General features: G+C 39.5%; 1 protein-coding gene across 1 annotated transcript in view; it reads right to left on the bottom strand.

Moving 5' to 3' along the window:
* LOC138160535 (piwi-like protein 1) overlaps window positions 1-13,160 on the bottom strand; it is a 64,170-nt gene extending 51,010 nt beyond the window's left edge. Inside the window, exons 1-3 of the mRNA XM_069087130.1 lie at window positions 13,092-13,160; window positions 12,121-12,484; window positions 2,734-2,862 (exon numbers count right to left, since the gene is read on the bottom strand). Of these exons, the coding sequence (XP_068943231.1) occupies window positions 2,734-2,862; window positions 12,121-12,484; window positions 13,092-13,160 (562 nt within the window). The remainder of the gene's footprint in view (window positions 1-2,733; window positions 2,863-12,120; window positions 12,485-13,091) is intronic.
* Between the last annotated feature and the right edge of the window lie 6,458 nt (window positions 13,161-19,618).

Here is a 19,618-nt window from a genome sequence, read left to right as displayed (position 1 = left end):
AAGAGTCAACAACCTGACTGAAAAAAATAACACCTTAAAAAATAGAGTAACTCAAATGGCAAAAGAGGCTAAAAAAGCCAATGAGAAGAAGAATGCCTTAAAAAGCTGAATTTGCCAGATGGAAAAAGAATCTCAAAAGCTCAATGAGAAGAATCATTCCTCCAGAATTAGACTGGAGCAAATGGAAGCTAATGACTTTATGAGAAATCAAGATACTATCAAACAGATCCAAATAAATGAAAAAATAGAAGGCAATGTGAAATATCTCATTGGAAAAAAACCAGTAACCTGGAAAATAGACCCAGGAGAGATTATTTTAAAATTATTGGACTACCTGAAAGCCATGATCAAAAAAAGAACCCAGAAATCATCCTTCAATAAATTCTTAAGGAAAATTGTCCTGATATTTTAGAACCACAGGGCAAAACAGAAATGGAAATAATTTGTCAATCACCTCTTGAAAAAGATCCCGAAAAGAAAACTCCTAGGAATATTATAGCCAAATTCCAGAGTTCCCAGGTCAAGGAGAAAATATTACAAGCAGCCAAGAAGAAACAATATGAATATTGTGGAAACACAATCAGGATAACACTTCTACATTAAGGTACTGAAGGGCTTGAAATATGATATTCTGGAGGTCAAAGGAGCTGGGATTAAAACCGAGAATCACCTACCCAAGCAAAACTGAGTATAATGTTTCAGGGGAAAATATGGTCATTCAATGAAATAGAGGACGTTCAAGCATTCTTGATGAAAAAAACAGAGTTGAATAGAAAATCTGACATTCAGATACAAGAAGCAAGAGAAGCATGAGAAGGTAAACAGGGAAAAGAAATCATAAGGAATTTACCAAAGCTGAACCATTTACATGCCTACATGAAAAAAACCAATAATTGTAATTTATGAAACTTCTTTCAGTATGAGGATAGTTGAAGAGAATATAAATGTGTACATATATATGTGTGTGTATACATATATATGTATTGTATACATATATGTATATATACATAATATTTTTATATAAGAGGGTATATGGGCGTATGAATACATATGTGAGTATGTATATATGTGTACAGGTATACATAGACAGAGGCACAGGACCAATTGAATAGTAAGGGATGATATTTAAAAGGTGAAATTGAGAGGTAAGAGAGGAATATAATGAGATAAGATGGGGAGACACAGAATGGGGTAAATTATCTCATGTAGAAGAGGCAAGGGAAAACTGTTACCATGAAGGGGAAGAACAGGAAGACAAAAGGGAATGGGTCAACCTTACTCTCATTGAATTTGGCTTAGGGAGAGAATGACATACACATTAAATAGGGCATCTTGCCCTATAGGAGAGTAGGGGGGAGGGGGATGAGAGGGGGCATGATGGAGGGGAAGGAAAGTTGGGGGGAAAGGTAGTTAGAAGCACATACCTTTAAAAAGGGACAGGGTCAAAGCAGAGAATAGAACAAATGGGGGCAGGTAGAATGGAGGGAAATATAGTCAGTCTTTCACAATATATCCACTATGGAAATGTTTTGCATAGCTACACATGTACTACCTATATTGAATTACTTATCTTCCCAGTAAGGGTGGATGATGAGGGAGGAACTAAAAGTTTTAAAATCAAATGTTTAAAAAATTTATTATCATTATTATTTTACATGCAACTGAGAAATAAGATATATAGGCAATGGGGTATGGAGATCCATCTTGCCCTACTGGAAAGTTGGAGGGGGGATGGGGTAAGATATAGAAGAAAGCAGACTAGGGGAGGGGGTATATAATGGGATCATTGTTTTGGGGTGGCAGGTAGGGAAAAAACAGGAAGAAAATTTGCAACTCAAAATCTTGTAAAAATGAATGTTGTAAACTAAAAATGAACATAAAATTTAATTTAAAAAAAGATAAGTTCACTATCAAAGCCAATCACTAAAGCAAAAACAAAATCAAAATCTCAAAGTGGTAACACCAATTGAAAATATTACTTTATCTTATAAAACCAACCAAACAAACAAAAAAACCAGAAGCACACTCTTACAAATTAATCCTCCTAAAAAAGTCAAATCCCTCTAGAAGAAAAACCTTTCTAAGCAAAGTTTTCTAAAAATGAAACAATCCATTTAAAGGGTGAGATTTGGTGCAGCTGAGATCCAGAGAAAAGAGATATTCCTTCAGAGCTAATCATAATGCTTGAGTCTTGTGGGCTTCATGTTTAAAAAGAAACAGGGGGAATTCTGTTCCCATAGGACAAATGTGGGGAAGGACAAAAGAATGGCCCAAATCTTCCAAGACCTTCTCATGTTAAACAATAAAACTGGGTAGACAGTTTTAGATGCTGGACCTATGATTTAACTGACATAGAGATACTCACTCCTAGATGGGGGAACTCCCTCCTTTAAATATTCAGGCAGGGAATCTTCCCAGCACTTTTAAGTCTTACAGTTAGTTGTCAAGGGTCCTGAGGGGTTAAGTGTCTTGCTGAGGGTCACACAGACATTACATAGCAGGTCTTGAACCCAAGTCTGTTGGCTTCAAGGTCAGTTCTCTATCAACTAGACAACACTACCTCTGATAAAACTCAACTAGAAAGGGGAAAAAAAGGAGTACACAAAGTAAGAGGCCTGGATTCTGCCATCATACCAAGTTTAACCTATCCTTCTCAAGGTATACTTGTTACCTTGGTAGATGCTGAACACTAGAGAAAAGAGTTAATACTGGACTTCTCAAAAACTGACATACCTCTTTTGCACTCTATGAAATGATGTAGTTTTTGCCGAGTATTCACACCAACGTCATGAAAATTCCATCTGTTAGATCGTCTCTTCCTCTGTGACGGTTCCTTCAATTCAGCTGAGACTTTACTGTCTTCTGTTTGTGAAAAATAAAGTTAAAAATTTGCTAAGACGTAAACCTGAATCATTATAGCATGAGTTCTTATGGCACTTTAAGCTTTCTATCCATTCTTATATTATCTGAATAAAAAGAAACAACCCCTAAGTGTTATTAAAGGAAATCAGTGAAATCAAGTAATCAGCAAATCAAACAATACACATTTATTAAGTGCTTACTGTGTGTCAGGCACTGTACTAATAGCTGGGGATACAAATAAAAAGCAAAGAAAGTCCCTGCCCTCAAGGAGCTTATGTTGTAATGGGAGAGACAAAATTTGATAGAGATCTTGGTAAATAATTCTCTAGTCATAGTAATTCATGAGGCTGAGTAGAAGGATAGTAGAGTGGACAGAAGGAGTTAAGTAAGACCGTGGAGTCAGGAGGACCCGAGCTCAAATCTGACCTCAGACATTTAACCCGTACTAGCTGTGTGACCTTGGGCAAGTCACTTAATCCCAATTGCCCTGCCTTCCCCCCTCCAAAAAGAAAAAAAAAATTCCACAATTGAGACTAACTACAAGCATTGTAGCTTATATATCTAAGGCAGCTACAGTAGATAAATCACTGGGTCTACAGTGAGGAAAGTTGTTGTTGAGTCATTTCCCAGTTGCTTCTGACTCTCTGTAACCCCATTTGGGGGTTTTCTTGGCAAAGATACTAGAATGGTTTTGCCATTTCCTTCTCTAGCTCATTTTACAGATGAGGAAACTGAGGTCAATAGGGTTAAGTGACTTGCCCAGAGTCACATAGCTAGCAAGAATCTGAGGCCAAATTTGAATTCAGGTCCTCCTGACTCCAGGTCTGGCACTCTATCCACTGAGCTACCTACCTCCAGTCTCCTTTTTAAGGATTTAAAGAGGTTCTCAGATCAAAAAGTTTGAGAACCACTTCTCTGGCCCCATTCCTCATAGCGTGAGTGGCATAAGTTATCTAGCACTTAAGGTTGGCAAGGCACACGAAACAACAGGAAGGTAAGAATTCAAGAGCAGAGGAAAAGGAGAAGATTCTGGAAAGATGGCAGAGTAGGCCAGAGAATTTTCAACTCTTCAAGTTTTCTCCAGAAAAAAAGACTGAACATTGCCTCAGAGCAATAGAAATAAATGGGGGGGGGGGGAGAGAGTAGCTATCTTCCTGAGACAATTTGTAAAGACCTCAGGAAGGACCTGACCTCCAGAGGCAGAGGTTTGGCCTGAGTAAAGTGCAAATACCTCCAAGTGACTCTGCAGAAGCAACAAACAAGTGCCGGGGGCAGCTAGTTTGAGAAGAAGCCTCAGCCCTAGAAATTTTCCTGTCCCAGACAGCGTGGGAGTCTGAGGGCTAAGCAGGAGAAGACTGAGGGACCTTCCAGATAGTTACTATGGGGATAGAGAAAATTTGGGTTCATATTCATTGGAAGAAAATGGAGCTAAAAAAAGAAACACCCCTTTTTCAATGAGAGACACCAAATGGTCCCAAGCACAAAAAGATTTCTTGGAAGAACTTAAAAAGGACTTGAAAAATCAAATGAGAGAGAATGAGGGAAAATTAGGAAAAAAATAAGAGCAATCCAAGAAAATTATGAAAAGAAAGTCGGCTAGCTGAAAATAGAGAATCAAAAACTTCAGGAAGAAAATAATTCCTTGAAAACTAGAATTGGGGAAGGGGAAGCTAATGATGTCTAAGACAAAATGAAATCATAAAACAAAATCAAAAGAATAAAAAAAAAGAAGAGAAAGTGAAACATCTCATTAGAAAAAAAAGCCAGTCTACAGAACAAATCAACAAGAAATAATATAAGAATTGTTGGACTACCTGAAAATTATGATTACAAAAAAATATTGATACAATATTACAAGAAATTATGAAGGAAAATTGCCCTGAAGTTCTAGAACAAGAAGACAAAGTAGAAATAGTAAAAATCCACCATTCACCACCTGAAAGAGATCCCAGGAGGAAAACTTACAGGAATATCATAGCCAAGTTTCAAAGCCCACAGGTTAGGGAGAAAATATTGGAAGCAACAAGAAAAAACCCACAATTTAAATATCATGGAGCTACAATAATAATTGCACAAGACCTAACAGCTATTGTGTTGAAGGACCATAGGTCTCAGAATATGATCTTACATAGAGTAAAAGAACTGGGGTCACAATCGAGCGTGATTTACCCAGCAAAGTTAAGTATAATCCTGAATGGAAAAACAAAAAACAAAAAACGGACATTTAACAAACTCAAACACTTTCAGGTTTTTGTAACAAAAACCTCAAAATTTAAGGGAAAATTCAACACATAGCATCCAGGAAAGATATGAGATAAACATTAAAGACCAATTATAAGGGACTCAATAAAGACAAATTGTTACTTCACATATGTGAAAATATTGGCAGTGCTCTTATGACTGTCATCATTATTTGGGTAGTTTGAAAGAAAAAAATGAGCTGAGCCGAGTATGATGAAGTGATTCTAAAAAAATAAAACTGTGTAGGGAAACATAAAAAGGAGTAATTATCTCATACAAATGAGGCATAAAAGTAAAAATTAATACAGAAGAAGCTAGTAGTGGAGAGGGCAAGTGGTACGGGGACTTTACTCTCATTGGGAATGGGCTAAAGAGGTTGTTACACATATATCTAGAATGTATAAAAATCTTCTAGATTCAGAAAGAAATGAGGGCAAGGGGATATTGTGGAAGAGGGTAATGGAGGGACTCTTACAGGAGTGGGTAGGTTAAGGAATAGAAGGTCAAGGTATTGGGTAGAAGCAGAGTAGAGAAGTGAGGAGGGATAGGAAAAGTAGGATAAGAAAGACTGAGGAAAAACAGGAAGAAGGAAAATGCACGAGCATTTGTAGGTTAGAATGTGAATGGGGCAAATTTACCCATAAAACAAACGGATAGCAGATTAAAAATCTGAATTCAACAACATGTTGCTTTCAGGAAACAAAAATGAGAAATAAAGCAAAGATAAAATAAAGGACTGGGGTAGAATTTAGTATGTGAAAAAAGGGATATAGTAGTCATGATCTCAGACAAAGTTAAAGTTAAAATAGATTTTAATCAAACGTGAAGAAAGCAGAGAAACCACTATGTGTCAGCAATATTATTCAATATGGCTTTAGACCATTTAAAATACTAGATAGTATAAAATACCTAAGCATATACCTGTCAAAATGGACACAGAAACTATATGAACATAAATATATTTTAAACAAATAAACTCATCTAAATAATTGAAGTAATATTTATTGTTCATGAGTAAAGCCAACATAATTTTATAAGTGAGTTTTACCTAACTAATCTATTTATTCAATGTCATCCCAACTAAATCTATAAAAAATTATTTTACTGAGTTAAAAAAATTATAATAAAGTTCATTCGGAAGAATGAAAGGCCAGAGACTTTAAAGAAACCAGGAAAAAAAAGATGTAAAGGAAGTAGATTCAGTAGTATCAGACCTTAAACTATATTGTAAGATGAGAGCATTATTGAAGCATAAAAAGAATAATTTTTATTTTAAATTAAAATTTTCTTGTAAAAATAAAACCCATGTAGCCAAGAATAGGAAGAATATAGAAAATTAGGGGAAAAAAACTTTAATAGAAAATCTCTCAGATAGGATGTGACTGGTTTGGAGTACTGTTGTGGTGTAGGAAATGATGAGCTCATTGATTAGGAAAACATGGAAAAAAAATTTTGGACTTATGAAGGAGAATGCAATCCACTCTCAAAGAAACAGATAGGAAATAAGCATAGTACAGTCTTACATATGTGTATGTTTATCGATATATATCTCGATGCCTAATTGTAGCCTTCTTTAGGGTGGTGGTGGTGGGGAGGGAGGGTGCTGAAGCTCAGGGAGGTTAAGTGACTTTCCCAAGGTGACATAGTTAGTACACATGATTCAGACTCCTATCTCCCTGACTCCACTGCTTTATCCATTATGCCATGATACCTTTAAGATTCACTTAAGATCTTCAAATACCACTTTTGTGCAGGTGACTCCAAAACAATTCTCTAGAGACTGCTTCTGAGGTTGGGACCAAAATCTTCAACTGTTTATAGTCTATCACTACCTGATAGGCTATTGTCACTTCAAATGGAACTTGAGCAAAATGTATACGTTTTTCCCCATTCCCCTCCCTCCCCAAAATCTTTCTTCCTTTTCTGCCTTCATTATTCTTCCATGGTATAACGTCCAATGCATAAGACCTCTTTGATTCTCCTTTCTCAGTCATATTCAAGTTAAAATCAATCATTACTTCTATATTTTTTATATTTTAAGATCTCTAGCATCTGCTCCTTCTTTTGTATTGCTGACTTCCCCACTGTGGATCAAAGCTTCATTATCACAGGTCTGAACTATTACAATGGCCTCTTAAATGTCTCTCAACCTTTATTCAACTTCCAATTCTGCTCTAAGAATATATTAATCTTTCTAATTCATCAATCTAGTATTATCACTCCTCTAGGTAGATTCTTCTTTGGTTCCTATTGCTGGCCAAATAAAACTGAAACTCTTCTGTCTGACATTCAAAATGCCCTTGACAATATAGTGATATCTTAGCTTATCAGCCTTCTTATTCCCCCCTACTGTAGTCCACAGCCTAGCCAATCACTGTTTCCCCTCATTATTCCCTTGGTTTTCCTGCCCTATGATACCTATGAGGGAAAAATAGGAATCACACTTATTTCAAGACATCTTGATGGACTAGCTGTGTAGAAATTCCCCAAACCCTGCTGGCCTAATAGTGAAAAATAAAAATAAATAAAATATAACAAATTATATAAAGCAGAAAAGGTCTCATTCAGTGTTGTAACGACTATTTGTTGCCCTCAAATAAAAACCAACTGCAGTCTTATCTAAATGGCTACCTCAACCTTGTTGTTTGTTCTCTAAAAGGACCAATGATCATGAAGGAGATGTCTTGTCTTGCTTGTGATTGGATTTAAGTGAGGCACAACCTGGCAAAGTTATCAATCTCACTCTCTCCTCCAGGAATTTTGAATCACTAAGAAGTTTTGCTGCTTTCAAGCTGACCACAACTCAGAAGAAATTCAGGTATCAAGAAATATTACAATAGAAAACTCTAATACGATATAAGAGGAAGACATATTTGGGTGGTATAATTAGGATAGATTTAATAAAGATAACTCATTCCCATCCATGATTCTACTGGTGTTATACCTTCAGAAGCAGTGATTTAAAGGAAACCAAACAAGTTTTAGCCTAGAAATGGCAATTTTAAAATCACCAGTTTGAATAAGCTCAGGTTTCTCTTATACTTGTTACCATGCTTTATCTTTTAAGTAAAATTTTCCCCCAATTCAACAGATGTCTGTGTGCAAGGCAATGTACTAAGTATTGAGGTTAAAAGACAAATGAAATAGTCATTGCCTTAATAAAGGAATTTATATTCTGCTGGGTGAAAACAACTTGTACACAGATAAATGAATACAAAATATATATGAATTCATATGGGGGTGAGGAAATAAAAAAGACGTTTTGTAAGACATAGAACTTGAGCTAAGCTTTGAAGAGACCACAGCTTGTGCAAAAGCTCTACGTCCAGAATGGAATGGAAGATATGGGTAATAGGAAGTAGCGTAGTCTGGCTGTACACCAGGGGACATAATGGAAAGTAACACAAAATTGACATAGGCTAGTACCAGACTGTGAAGGGCTTGAAATGCAGAGGAGAACATGCTTTTTTTATCTTGGCATTCATAAAGATTCACAGGTTTCTTGAACAGGGAAGTGATACAGACATACTCACGCTTCAGGAATGTGAATTTGGCAATTATGTAGATGATGGGCTAGGAGAGAATAATGGACAGAAGCAGGTAAAGTAGGAGGCTGCTATAGTTCAAGTGAGAGACCATAAAGGTCTGAAGTAGGGTGGTAGCTATATGAATAAAGTGAATGAAACAGCTAAGAAATTCAATAGAACCTAGCAGTGAAATTAGATGAGCATGTAAAGAAGTCTAAGAAGATTCCTTGGTTTTGAATCTGGGAAATTGGTTAGTTCCTTCAAGACGAGTGAATTTATAGAATGGGGTAGGTTTAAGGTAGAAGCCAGTAAGTTCTGCTTTGGACATGTTGAGTTTGAGATACCAAGAAGATAAAAAAGTGGAAATACCTAGCATATAGTTGGTGATATGAGGCTAGACACCCCACAGGAAAGATATGAGTTGGATATGGAGAATCGGGAAGCATCTGCATATAGAGGATAGTCAAAGCCATGGGAGCTTATGAGATCACCAAGAGAGTACAAAGAGAGAAAAGATGGCCCAGGGCAGATCCCTAGGGTATACCCACACATTTAAGAAGGCACACGGATCTAGGAAACCAGACTTAGGAGGAACAGTCAGGTATGTACAAGCATAATCTTGGGTTAAAAACATGAACTCTATTGAGCTTTTATAGCCCTATACAACCTGACACCAATCTATCTTTCCAACCTCCATGGGCTTTACTTACCACCCCATACACTTTGATTTAGCTAAACTGGCCTTCTTTTTGCTATTCACATACAAGATATTTAATCTCTTGCCTCCTGGCCTTTGCCTTAGGCATCCCTCATGCCTGGAATACACTACTCCCTCTCTCCCTTTAAGATGTAGCTCAAGCCCCATCTTCAGTATGAAGCCTTTCCCAATCCTTCAAATTGCTAGTGCCCTCATTCCCAAACTAACTTTTACTTAAGTTCTTGGCACATATTTATATTTATCCATTTTACATTTATGCTATATATATATATGTGTGTGTATATATATATACATATACATATATACATACATATGTTTATATGCATTTGTTGTCTCATCAGTGAGTAAGAGTGCCGGCCCCGAAGTTGGGAGGACCCAGGATCGGTTCCTGCCTTAGATACTTCACACCCACACAAAAACACTGGCTGTGTAGCCTTGAGCATGCTGCTTAACCCCAATTGCTTAAAAAAAAAGAATATAAGCTCACTGCAAGTAGGGATTGTTTCATTCTTTGGGCTTGTATCCCTGAGTCTAGTAAACTGCCTAGCACATAGTGAGTACATACAAAGTAAGTGATGATTGAAACAGGAGAAAATGGGGACACAAAAAACCTAGAGAGGAAGATCATTGGGCATGGATGACAGACAGGGTTTTCTTCTTCAAAAAGGAAACAAACATCCAATATTGTAACAGAAAAGCTAGCTTTGGCAATGAGACAAGAAAAAGAAAGTGTTGACATTAGAAGAGGTAATGAGGAAATGAAACTATCACTCTTTGCAGATGATATGATGGTGTACTTAGAGACTCCTAGAGGATCAACTAAAATAGTTGAAAAAATAAGCAACTTTAGCAAAGTTGCAGGATATAAAATAAACCATTGTAAATCATCAGCATTTCTATATACTACCAACAAAACCCAATAGCAAGAGATAGAAAGAGAAATTCCATTTAAAATAACTGTAGACAATATAAAATACTTGAGAGTCTACCTACCAAGACAAACCCAGGAACTTTATGAAGACAATTGCAAAACACTTTTGACAAAAATAAAAACAGATCTAAAAAAGTAGAGAAATTTCTCATGGGGAGGCCAAGCCAATATGATAAAAATGGCAATTCTACCTAAATTATTTATTTTTTCAGTGCCATACCAATCAAACTACCAAAAATTATTTTACACAGCTAGAAAAAAATAACAAAAAATTCATCTAGAAAAACCAAAGGTTGAGAATATCAAAGGAAATTAATGAAATAAAGTGTGAAAAAAGTTTGTCTAGCCATACCAGATCCCAAACTGTAGTACAAAGCAATCTGTACTGGTTAAGAAATAGAATGGTGGATCAGTGGAATAGATTAGGTATGTAATACATACACAGGTATGATCATAGTAATGTAGTGCTTGATAAACCCCAAGACCCAAATCTTTGGTACAAGAACTCATTATCTGAAAAAAGTCACTGTGAAACCTACAAAGCGGGTTAGCAGAAATTAGGTATAGACCAATGTCTCACACCATATTCCAAGACAAATTCAAAATAGGTACATGATTTAGACATAAAGGTTGATGTAAAAAGCAAATTAGGGAAGCATGGAAAATTTTGCATGTCAGATATAGAGATATGGGGAGAATTTATGACGAAACAAGAAAAAGGATTATAGGAAGTAAAATGGATAATTTTGATTGCATTGTTCAAAAAAAAAAAACAAAACAATGCAACAGAGATGAGAAGGAAAACCAGGAAACCAATTTACAACAAGTGTCTCTGATAAAGGCCTCAGGTCATTCCCCAATTGATAAGTGGTGAAAGGATATGAACAGCCAGTTTTCAGATAAAGAAATTAAAATTATCTATAATCATGGAAAAAATGCTCTAAATCACTACTGATTAGAGAAATGTCAATTGAAACAGCTCTGAGGTACAATTCTCACATCTATCAGATTGGCTAATATGACAGAAAAGGAAAATGACAAATGTTGGAGAGGATGTGAAAAAATTGGGACACTGTAATACACTGTTGGCAGAATTGTGAAGTGATCCAGTCATTCTGGAAATTGATTTGGAACTATGGCCAAAGGGTTATAAAACTGTGCATACAATATCACTGTACACAGTACCACGTCTGTATCCCAAAGAGATGAAAGGAAAAGAAAAAGGATCTATATGTACAAAAATACTTATGGCAGCCCTTTTTGTGATGCAAAGAATTGGAAATTGAGGGGATGTTCATCAATTGGGTAATGGGTGAACAAGTTGTGGTATATGGTAACAATTATACTATAAGAAATGATAAGCAGGATGATTTCAGAAAAACCTGGAAGTACATAAACTGATGCAAAGTGAAGTGAGCAGAACCAGGACACTCTACACAATAACAGCAAAACTGCACAATGATCAACAGTAAATGACTTAGCTATTCTGATCAATATAATGATCCAAGACTATTCCGAAGAAATTATTCCAAAAAATGCTATCCACTTCCAGGTGAAGAAGTGGTGGAGTCTGAAAGCAGATTGAAGTATATTTTTTTCACTTTATTTTTCTTGCTTTTTTGTAACATGGCTTATATGGAAATGTTTTGCATGATCTCACATGTATAACTGACATCACATTTCTTGTCTTCTTAATAGGTGGGGGAGGAGTGGGGGGAAAGGAAAGAATTTGAACCTCAAAATTTTTTTAAGTGAATGTTAAAAATAAAATTTTTAAAAAGAGAAAGAAAACAAAAAAAGTCTCATAAGTAATTTTTTAAATCTTGTTCCCACAATATTACCTGCAAATGTGGATGCTCCCTCTTCAGCTCCTCCTTCTGCCCCTCTTGGTTCTTCATGCCTAACAAACTCACTTGCTGGTATAGATGCTTGTGCTGCTGGTGCCTGGACTGGTGCTACAGTCGGTGGTGATGCTATGGGCATAGGTCCCCGAGCCCAGGCTGGTGTCCGAGCCCGTCCTGTTGATCGAGCTAATACTTCTGAGTAAGTTGCTGCCCTAGCTGTGGCTGGTGGCTGAGCCGCTTCTAGAACTGGAACTGATGTTAGAGCTGGCGCTGGAACTGGTTCTGGAGCTGGGTCTGGTGCCTGCTGCCCCTGCCACTGCCGTTGTTGATACCTAGAGCTCCCATTACCAGGTTGCTGACCCTGAAGTTTATTTATTTACTTTTTAGCAATGAAAAGTATCATTAAATCTCAAATGCCAGTAGAAGACTCAATTACATAGTCAAGAAATGATATTTAAAATAACGAACATAAACAGTCCCCAGAATAGGAAGAGGAGAAATATAAGCAGGAGGAATTTTTTAAAAAGGGAAATTAAGATTATTTGTACACCAAAGGACTTCTGTTCAGTTGTTCCTCATTTAAATATTTTTCAGAAGAGAAAAATACTACAAGCTACCATCGGAATTCTCTCCTGTCTACAAACTAGGGAAATAAGGAAACATGCATCATGTTACCAAATAACTTAGAAAGGAGTCACTGGGCAGATAGTGAATTGCATTAGCCTTTTAGGATCCTTTGGGGAGAGGCTGAGGAGGGGAGGGTTGCTAGTTGGAGGGGGAGGGCTGCTAGTTGGAGGGAGAGGAGCAGGACTTCCAATTATTGATAGAGGGTCATCTAGAATATTCAACAACTTAATCCCATTTATCCTCAATATGTAAGGATACTTAATTCCCCCAATGTGCCCAGCAGGAGCCTATGGATGAATGGTTCTCAATATGTCCAAATTTACAGGAATGAGAGCACTCACCTCAACAGGTGCACCACTCTGGGTTTCCCTTGATTGCCTTCTTCTGTTTTTCCTGGCTCGACCACTCATTTTTTTTTTTACTCTAGAAATGAGCAATACACTAAACTTTATTTTTCCTCAATACTTCTTTGATTTTCTCTTATTTTGATTAAACTTTCAAAATGAACTTTTGAAGAACATTTATTTAGCAAACAAACACAACTTGTCCTTTTCACTTGGGACAAGGCATTGCAATTACCATAGGTAGCTTACCATAATGAAGAAAAAAATTTTACCAATTAGGTTTAAAGTTGCAACTGGAATCTTGAATGTATTTATTTCAATTCTGTGTTTAATGTCACTACTTTATAGAGAAATCATTGTAGAATTCAAAATTTTAACAAGGATTCTTTTTTCCCATTAGTTTGAACACCTGGGGCACAAGAAATGAAAAATAATCACGACCGTTTCTCCTTCATCCTGAAAGAAAATTCAGGCTGGAAAACCTGATTTACCATTATTTGTAATTGACCAGCACTGGGTTTTATGAAGAGACAATAAGATCTAGAAATTATCTTAAAAGTCATCTAATTTAAACTTCTTTTACAGATAAGGGAACCAACACCCAGAAAGGTTTAGGGTTAAGTAGCTTGCCCACGATCATTAGATTTTAATTAGAATCCTCTGAATTCTGATCTAGCACTCTATTCCTGCCATGCAGTCAGTCACACAAGTATTTAGTAGAAACACCAAATTTGGCTTGATCTTCTATCCTCCAATCCTGAGCTCTTTGGGTTTCAGTATGTTGTTGTGAGTGAGAATGCGGTGGTCAGGAAGAGCCCGGTCTGAAATCTGCAAGATGTACACTTACCGTGGGTATGTTACTTAACCTAAGGCTCAGTTTCTGCATCTGTAAAATGGCTACAATAACGGCAATAGCACTTAGAGAGTCTAAGGCTCAAATGAAATAAGGTAGAGACAGTAACACAAGAGCATCCTGAAAATTAGGGAAAGCTATATAAACAGATGGAAGGATCCTCCATTAGCCTCGTGGGAGACTTGGGGGAGGGGGGAGTCTCCCATCAGCCCCTTCTATGACAAGGGTATGGGGCTCTCCAGAGTGGGGGACCCTAGGGACCTTCATTATTCTCATCCGGGGCTAGAGGGTCGATTCCCAGGGTGGGGGAGGCTCTCCTGCCAGCCCCATCCACGAAGGAAGAGCCTCCCGAGGACGCCGAGCCCACCAGTGCCACTGACTGGGGGAAAGGTGCAGCCTACCAGCCCCTTGGGGGCAAGCTTAAAATGGTAAAGAAGAGGAGGTTGCAAGAAGACCTCCCTCTGCAAAACTACTCACTACTTCTCCTCCTCCTCCTCTTCCTTCCAGGGCGCCACCCTTCTCTACTCCACTCAAGGCCGACCGGGGAAAAAAAAAAGGCGACACTTGCCTCTTTAGAGCCCTGAAATGATAGCACCTGCTGGCGATCATTTTGATCACTCCGCCACCTCCCACTCTCCAGGATCCCTACGCAGGGCTATTCTCCCCTCTTCTTCTCTTTGTAAAATTCCAAGACATCCTCCCACACACAATCTGGGCACCATTCTTCAGGACCTCGCCCCATTTGGGCGGACAGGAGAGGATAGCGCTAGGATCTCTTTTTCTCCCCGGAGCGGATGGACATAACCCAGGTGTGAGATAGCCTATCCGAAGGCCCCGCCCACTAGCGCTCGTGCTGTTTCAGGATTGGCCGGGGCCCGTCGTCTCGCGCTCTCGCTCAAAGGCCTAAGGAGGGGCCAGGTGGCCGGGCCTGAGGGGAGTCAGAGAGCCTCGGTCCTCGATTAGGCAAGGAGTAGCTCACCTTCAGGTAAGGTAGAGGTTTCTGGCTCTGGCTCGGAACCTTAGGGCCGGGGAAGTGGTGGGTCTGAGGAAGTACATCGAGGCCGGCACCAGACAGGCCTTGTTAAGAGGAGAAGGTTGAGGCTCCGTAAATCCTGACTGAAAAGTGCATGCCATAGGCCTGGAAAAAATGAAGGAGGTGACCGAAATGCCCGGTGCAAATGAGGGCCGGGAGCTAGGCCTGCTGGGCAGGTTTAGAATGAGGAGTGGGAAAGTGTGACCTTCCCTCCCCTCCCTCCCTTCCCCTTCCCTTTCTCTTCCTCCTCTTCTCTCCCGCTTCCTTTCTCCCTCCTCTCCCTTACCCCCTCCCCCTCTTCTCTTTTTCCTCCCTCTCCCCTCCTTTCCCTCTTCTTCTCACCCTCCCTCTCCCCTCCCCCTCTCTCCTTCCCCTTGCCCCAGTCTCCTCCTTTTCCTCTCCTCTTCTCCCCTTCCCCTCCCCACCCTTTCTTCCTCCCTTTCCCTTGCCCCTCTCTCCTCCCTCTTCCTCTCCCCATCTTTACTTCCCCTTCTTTTTCCTTCTCTCTCTTTTCCTCCCCTTTCTCCCAACCCCTCTTTCCCCTTCCTTGCCTTCTCCCTTTTCCCTTGCTTTTCCTCTCCTTCTTCCCTCCCTGCTCTCCTCCTCTCAGCTTTCCCCACATTCCTCATCCTCTGTCTTCCCCTCAATCCCTCTTACAGATTTAGTGGGCTCTGGAGTCATTTACAGGTAAGACTATAAAACAGCAGTAATCATGGTGAGGATCCAGTGCCAGAAGTCTGTTCAGCTCTTGAAACACTATAGAAATGCTCCCTGTTGTTATTAAAGGAAAGAACCAAAGGATTAAGATCAGAGGACCAGTATTAGAACCCTTGCTCTGCCACTGGAGTGACATCAGGCAAGGGTCTTTGATGCTTCCCTGGCTCTGTTTCTTCCTCCAAAATCAAAGAGCTTGATCTCTAGGATCATAGATTCATGGCTGGAAAGGAACCTTTGAGGTCTTCTAATCCTCTTACTTTAAAAATGTGTTTGTTTATTTGACAGATGAGGAAACTGAGGAATAGAGAGGGAAGGCAACTTGCCCTGTGTCACTCACGCAGCTAGTAAGAATCTGAGGCAGGATTCAAACTAAAACTTACCTGTCTCTCCTCTAGATAAGCCAGCTCTAACACTGGGTGATTCTGGACAGCTGAGTAGATCTCATGTTCATTTCAGTGATGGGCTGCTTCCTCAGCTCATGGGTGGTTATTGAATTTCCTTTGTAAAAAGGAAAAAAAGTCAGCATTTGGGTCCAAATAGGAAGTCTTTTGTTCTTATGATTGGTGTCAGGGGCCTGGTGTGCCTTGAGGATTGGGTGCCCTCCAGAGATTTCCCACCTGATGAATGGTGATTGAATTTCTTTTTTGACAAGGAAAAAGCTGGATGGTCCAGTGAACTTCAGAGCTAGCAAAATAGGCCTACTTTACGTCCCAATTAGTACTTCCTCAACAGTGTGTAATACCTGAAATTACTTTTTAACGAGAAACCTTTTTGTTCAGAAGAAAGTTTTATTCTAGTTACCTTCAGAGTCAGCCAAGTAGGCCTAGTTCAGTTTCAGGGATGAGTCATTCATTCTACAAGCATTTATTGAGAGCTTACTCTGTGCCAGGCACTGTGCTGAGTGCTGCAGATACAAAATGTGGCAAGCCCTCATGTGTAGTGAGACTCCCAAAGCCTATGAGTGTGGGACTGGAGTTACAAAAGACAAGTACAGACCCTGCCCTAAAAGAGTTCAAATTCTAAAGGAGGAGGCAATATGTAAATAAATATATGTATATTATGAACACATGTACTTTATATATGTGTGTATAGATACATTCATGTGTGTGTATATATATATATATATATAATATATATTCAAATGGAAAGTAATCAGCCCCAAAATACATCCCCTTCTCTCATTCTACCTGATGAGTGATGCCTGAAATTACTTTTTTTTTTGATGAGGCAGTGGGGTAAAATGACTTGCCCAGGGTCACACAGCTAGTTAAGTGTCAAGACCCAGGCTGGATTTGAAATCAGGTCCTCCTGACTCCAGGACTGGTCCTTTATCCACTGTGGCACCTAGCTGCCCCCTGCAATTGTTTTTTTTTAACAAGGAAGAATCCCTTGAAAGAAGAAAAGGCATCTGTTCCATAGTTATTTCTAGACCAAGCAGAGTGTGCTTAGTGTGATTTTAGTGGTCAGGTCCTCCAAAATACTACTTGTCAGATCACTGGTAACTGAAAATACACTTTAGCAAGGAAGAAAACCCTTTTATCATGATGTTAACTTCACATATAACAAAGTAAACTTAGTGTAATGCCCTTAGACACTTCTCCAACTAATGAGTATTAATTTTTTTTAATAAGGTAAAACCCTTTGTTTCATAATTAAAGAAAGTTGAATACACCCTGGAATATTTTATTTTTGTGCCCAATGAATCAACAACTGGTTATATGACTGGATTTAAAGTACTTGCTACCCGTGTTTCCCCGATAATAAGACCTAACCCGAAAATAAGCCCTCCCCTTACTGTGTAAGATTCCTCTAAAATAAGCCCTCCCCCGAAAATAAGCCCTATTGAGATTGCTACTGTAGTGAAGGTGATCCCCTGCGCTACACGCTACATTACGGTACCCTCTGTATGCACCGTCCCCCTCCCCCCCCCGGTGAAACGCACGCCGCACTCCGAGCTGCATCCAATCAGAGCTGCAGCAGTGAGCGCTGTCATCCTGTTCTTCCCCAGTGATTTGCTTGCTGGCGCCATTGAGAGCAGTGCTGCGGAGGAGAGCTGAGGCAGGACAACATAAGCCCTCCCCTGAAAATAAGCCCTCTGGTGTTTTTCTTTCCAAAATAAATTATAAGACAGTGTCTTATTATCGGGGAAACACGGTATTGGTTCAAGATCAACATGGCAGGGCCTCACCCATCGAGGAAAATCCCAGCTTGGCCCTATATGGTTTAATATTTTTATCATTAACTTGGATAAAGGCATGGATGGTATACTTACCAAATTTGCAGATGACACAGTCCTGGGAGGGATAACTGGTCAGCAATCATTTCTTAAGTGCTTATTATATGCCAGGTACAGCACTAAGGGCTGAGGATACAAACCAAAAGGTTGGGGATGGGATGGGATGGAGGGAGGAGGGAGTCTCTGTCCTCAAGAAGCTTGCTGGGGAGACAGCATGTACATAACTAGGTACAAACAAGATAGATACAGAGTAAATGTGGGTATCTGGAAGGGGAAGTTATTAAAAGCTTGGGAGGACCAGGAAATGCTTCCTACAGAAGGTGGGGTTTTAACTGAGTCTTAAAGGAAGCCAAGTAAAGTAAGAGTCTAAGGTAAGGGGGCAGAGCATTCCAGGCCTGGGAGTTGTGTGTTTGTCCTTCATTTTCGAAGAGGACTATGACATCAGGGAAATGATAACACAACTTGTAATTGACTTTGATTTGAGGGAGGGAGGGCTGTGCAAGGTCACCAGCCTCACTTTCTCCTCCAGAGCTATCTGAGTCCAGTGGCCAGATGTTCGTTCATCAAGACAACTGGAAATGACCCAGGATGCAATGGGGGATCTTGGCCTTTTTTAGGCTAAGGCCTTTTTAGGTACTCACTTAGGGTGAGGCAATACCCATTCATTGAATAGGCCTTTTAAAGAAGTGAGTCAAGGGATAGCCCCTTTAATTAGGATAAAAAAGGAAAAAAAATCAAACTAGGAGGGAGAGACCCTTAGGGTTGCTGTTCCAAAGAGAAAGTGTTACAACATTGACATTCACTTTAAGCCAGGAGGGCCCCAAATAGTTTGGGCAGGGAAGTATTGTGGTCCATTCTATGAGTTTCAGAGTGAACTGGGTTTAAGGTTTTGTGTAAGAAGAAACAGAGAGAGAGAGAAAGAAGAAAAGAAAAGAAAAGAAAGAAATCTAGCCAGTATACCCCAAGTTAACTGGGCAGTTCTGGCCATCAAAATATACCTTTCTTTGGAGAGGAGAAGGAGAGGGAGAGAATGAGGATGAGCTGAGTTACCCAACTGGCTGGGTCCCCATTCAGGCAACTTAGTCTACTTACAAGTTTTTTGTCCTTCATTTTTGAAGAGGACCATGACATCAGGGAAATGATGACGTAACTTGCAGTTGACTTTGATTTGAGTGATGGACCATCTCTTAACTCACTTATTAAAGAGGCCTTTGAGTGGGTGTTAACCTCACTCTCAGTGATTACTGATTACCTAAAAAGAGACCTTAGACTAAAAGGGCCAGGGTCCCCCATTTCATCCTGGCCATCTCCAGTCATCCTGATGAATATCTGGACACTGGGCCCAGATAGCTCTGGAGGAGAAAGTCAAGCTGGTGACCTTGCACAGCCCTCCCTCCCTCCCTCAAATCAAAGTCAACTGCAAGTTATATCATCATTTCCCTGATGTCATGATCCTCTTCAAAAATGAAGGACAAACACAACCAGTAAGTACACTGAGCTGCCTGAATGGGGACCTAGTCAGTTGGGTAACTCAGCTGGTCCTCTCCCCTCTCTCTCTCCTCCTCAAAGGAAGGTAAATTTTGATGACCAGAAGTTGCCCAGTTAACTTAGGGTATACTGTCTAGATCTCTCTCTCTCTCTCTCTCTCTCTCTCTCTCTCTCTCTCTCTCTCTCTCTCTCTCTCT

Source organism: Petaurus breviceps, unplaced genomic scaffold, assembly GCF_028583685.1.
Source record: "Petaurus breviceps papuanus isolate PSGF00001 unplaced genomic scaffold, PetGlider_PUasm1.0 101, whole genome shotgun sequence".
Lineage (NCBI taxonomy): Eukaryota > Metazoa > Chordata > Mammalia > Diprotodontia > Petauridae > Petaurus > Petaurus breviceps.
The sequence above is the reverse complement of the archived record's forward strand: the minus strand, read 5'-3'. Positions and strand labels throughout refer to the sequence as shown.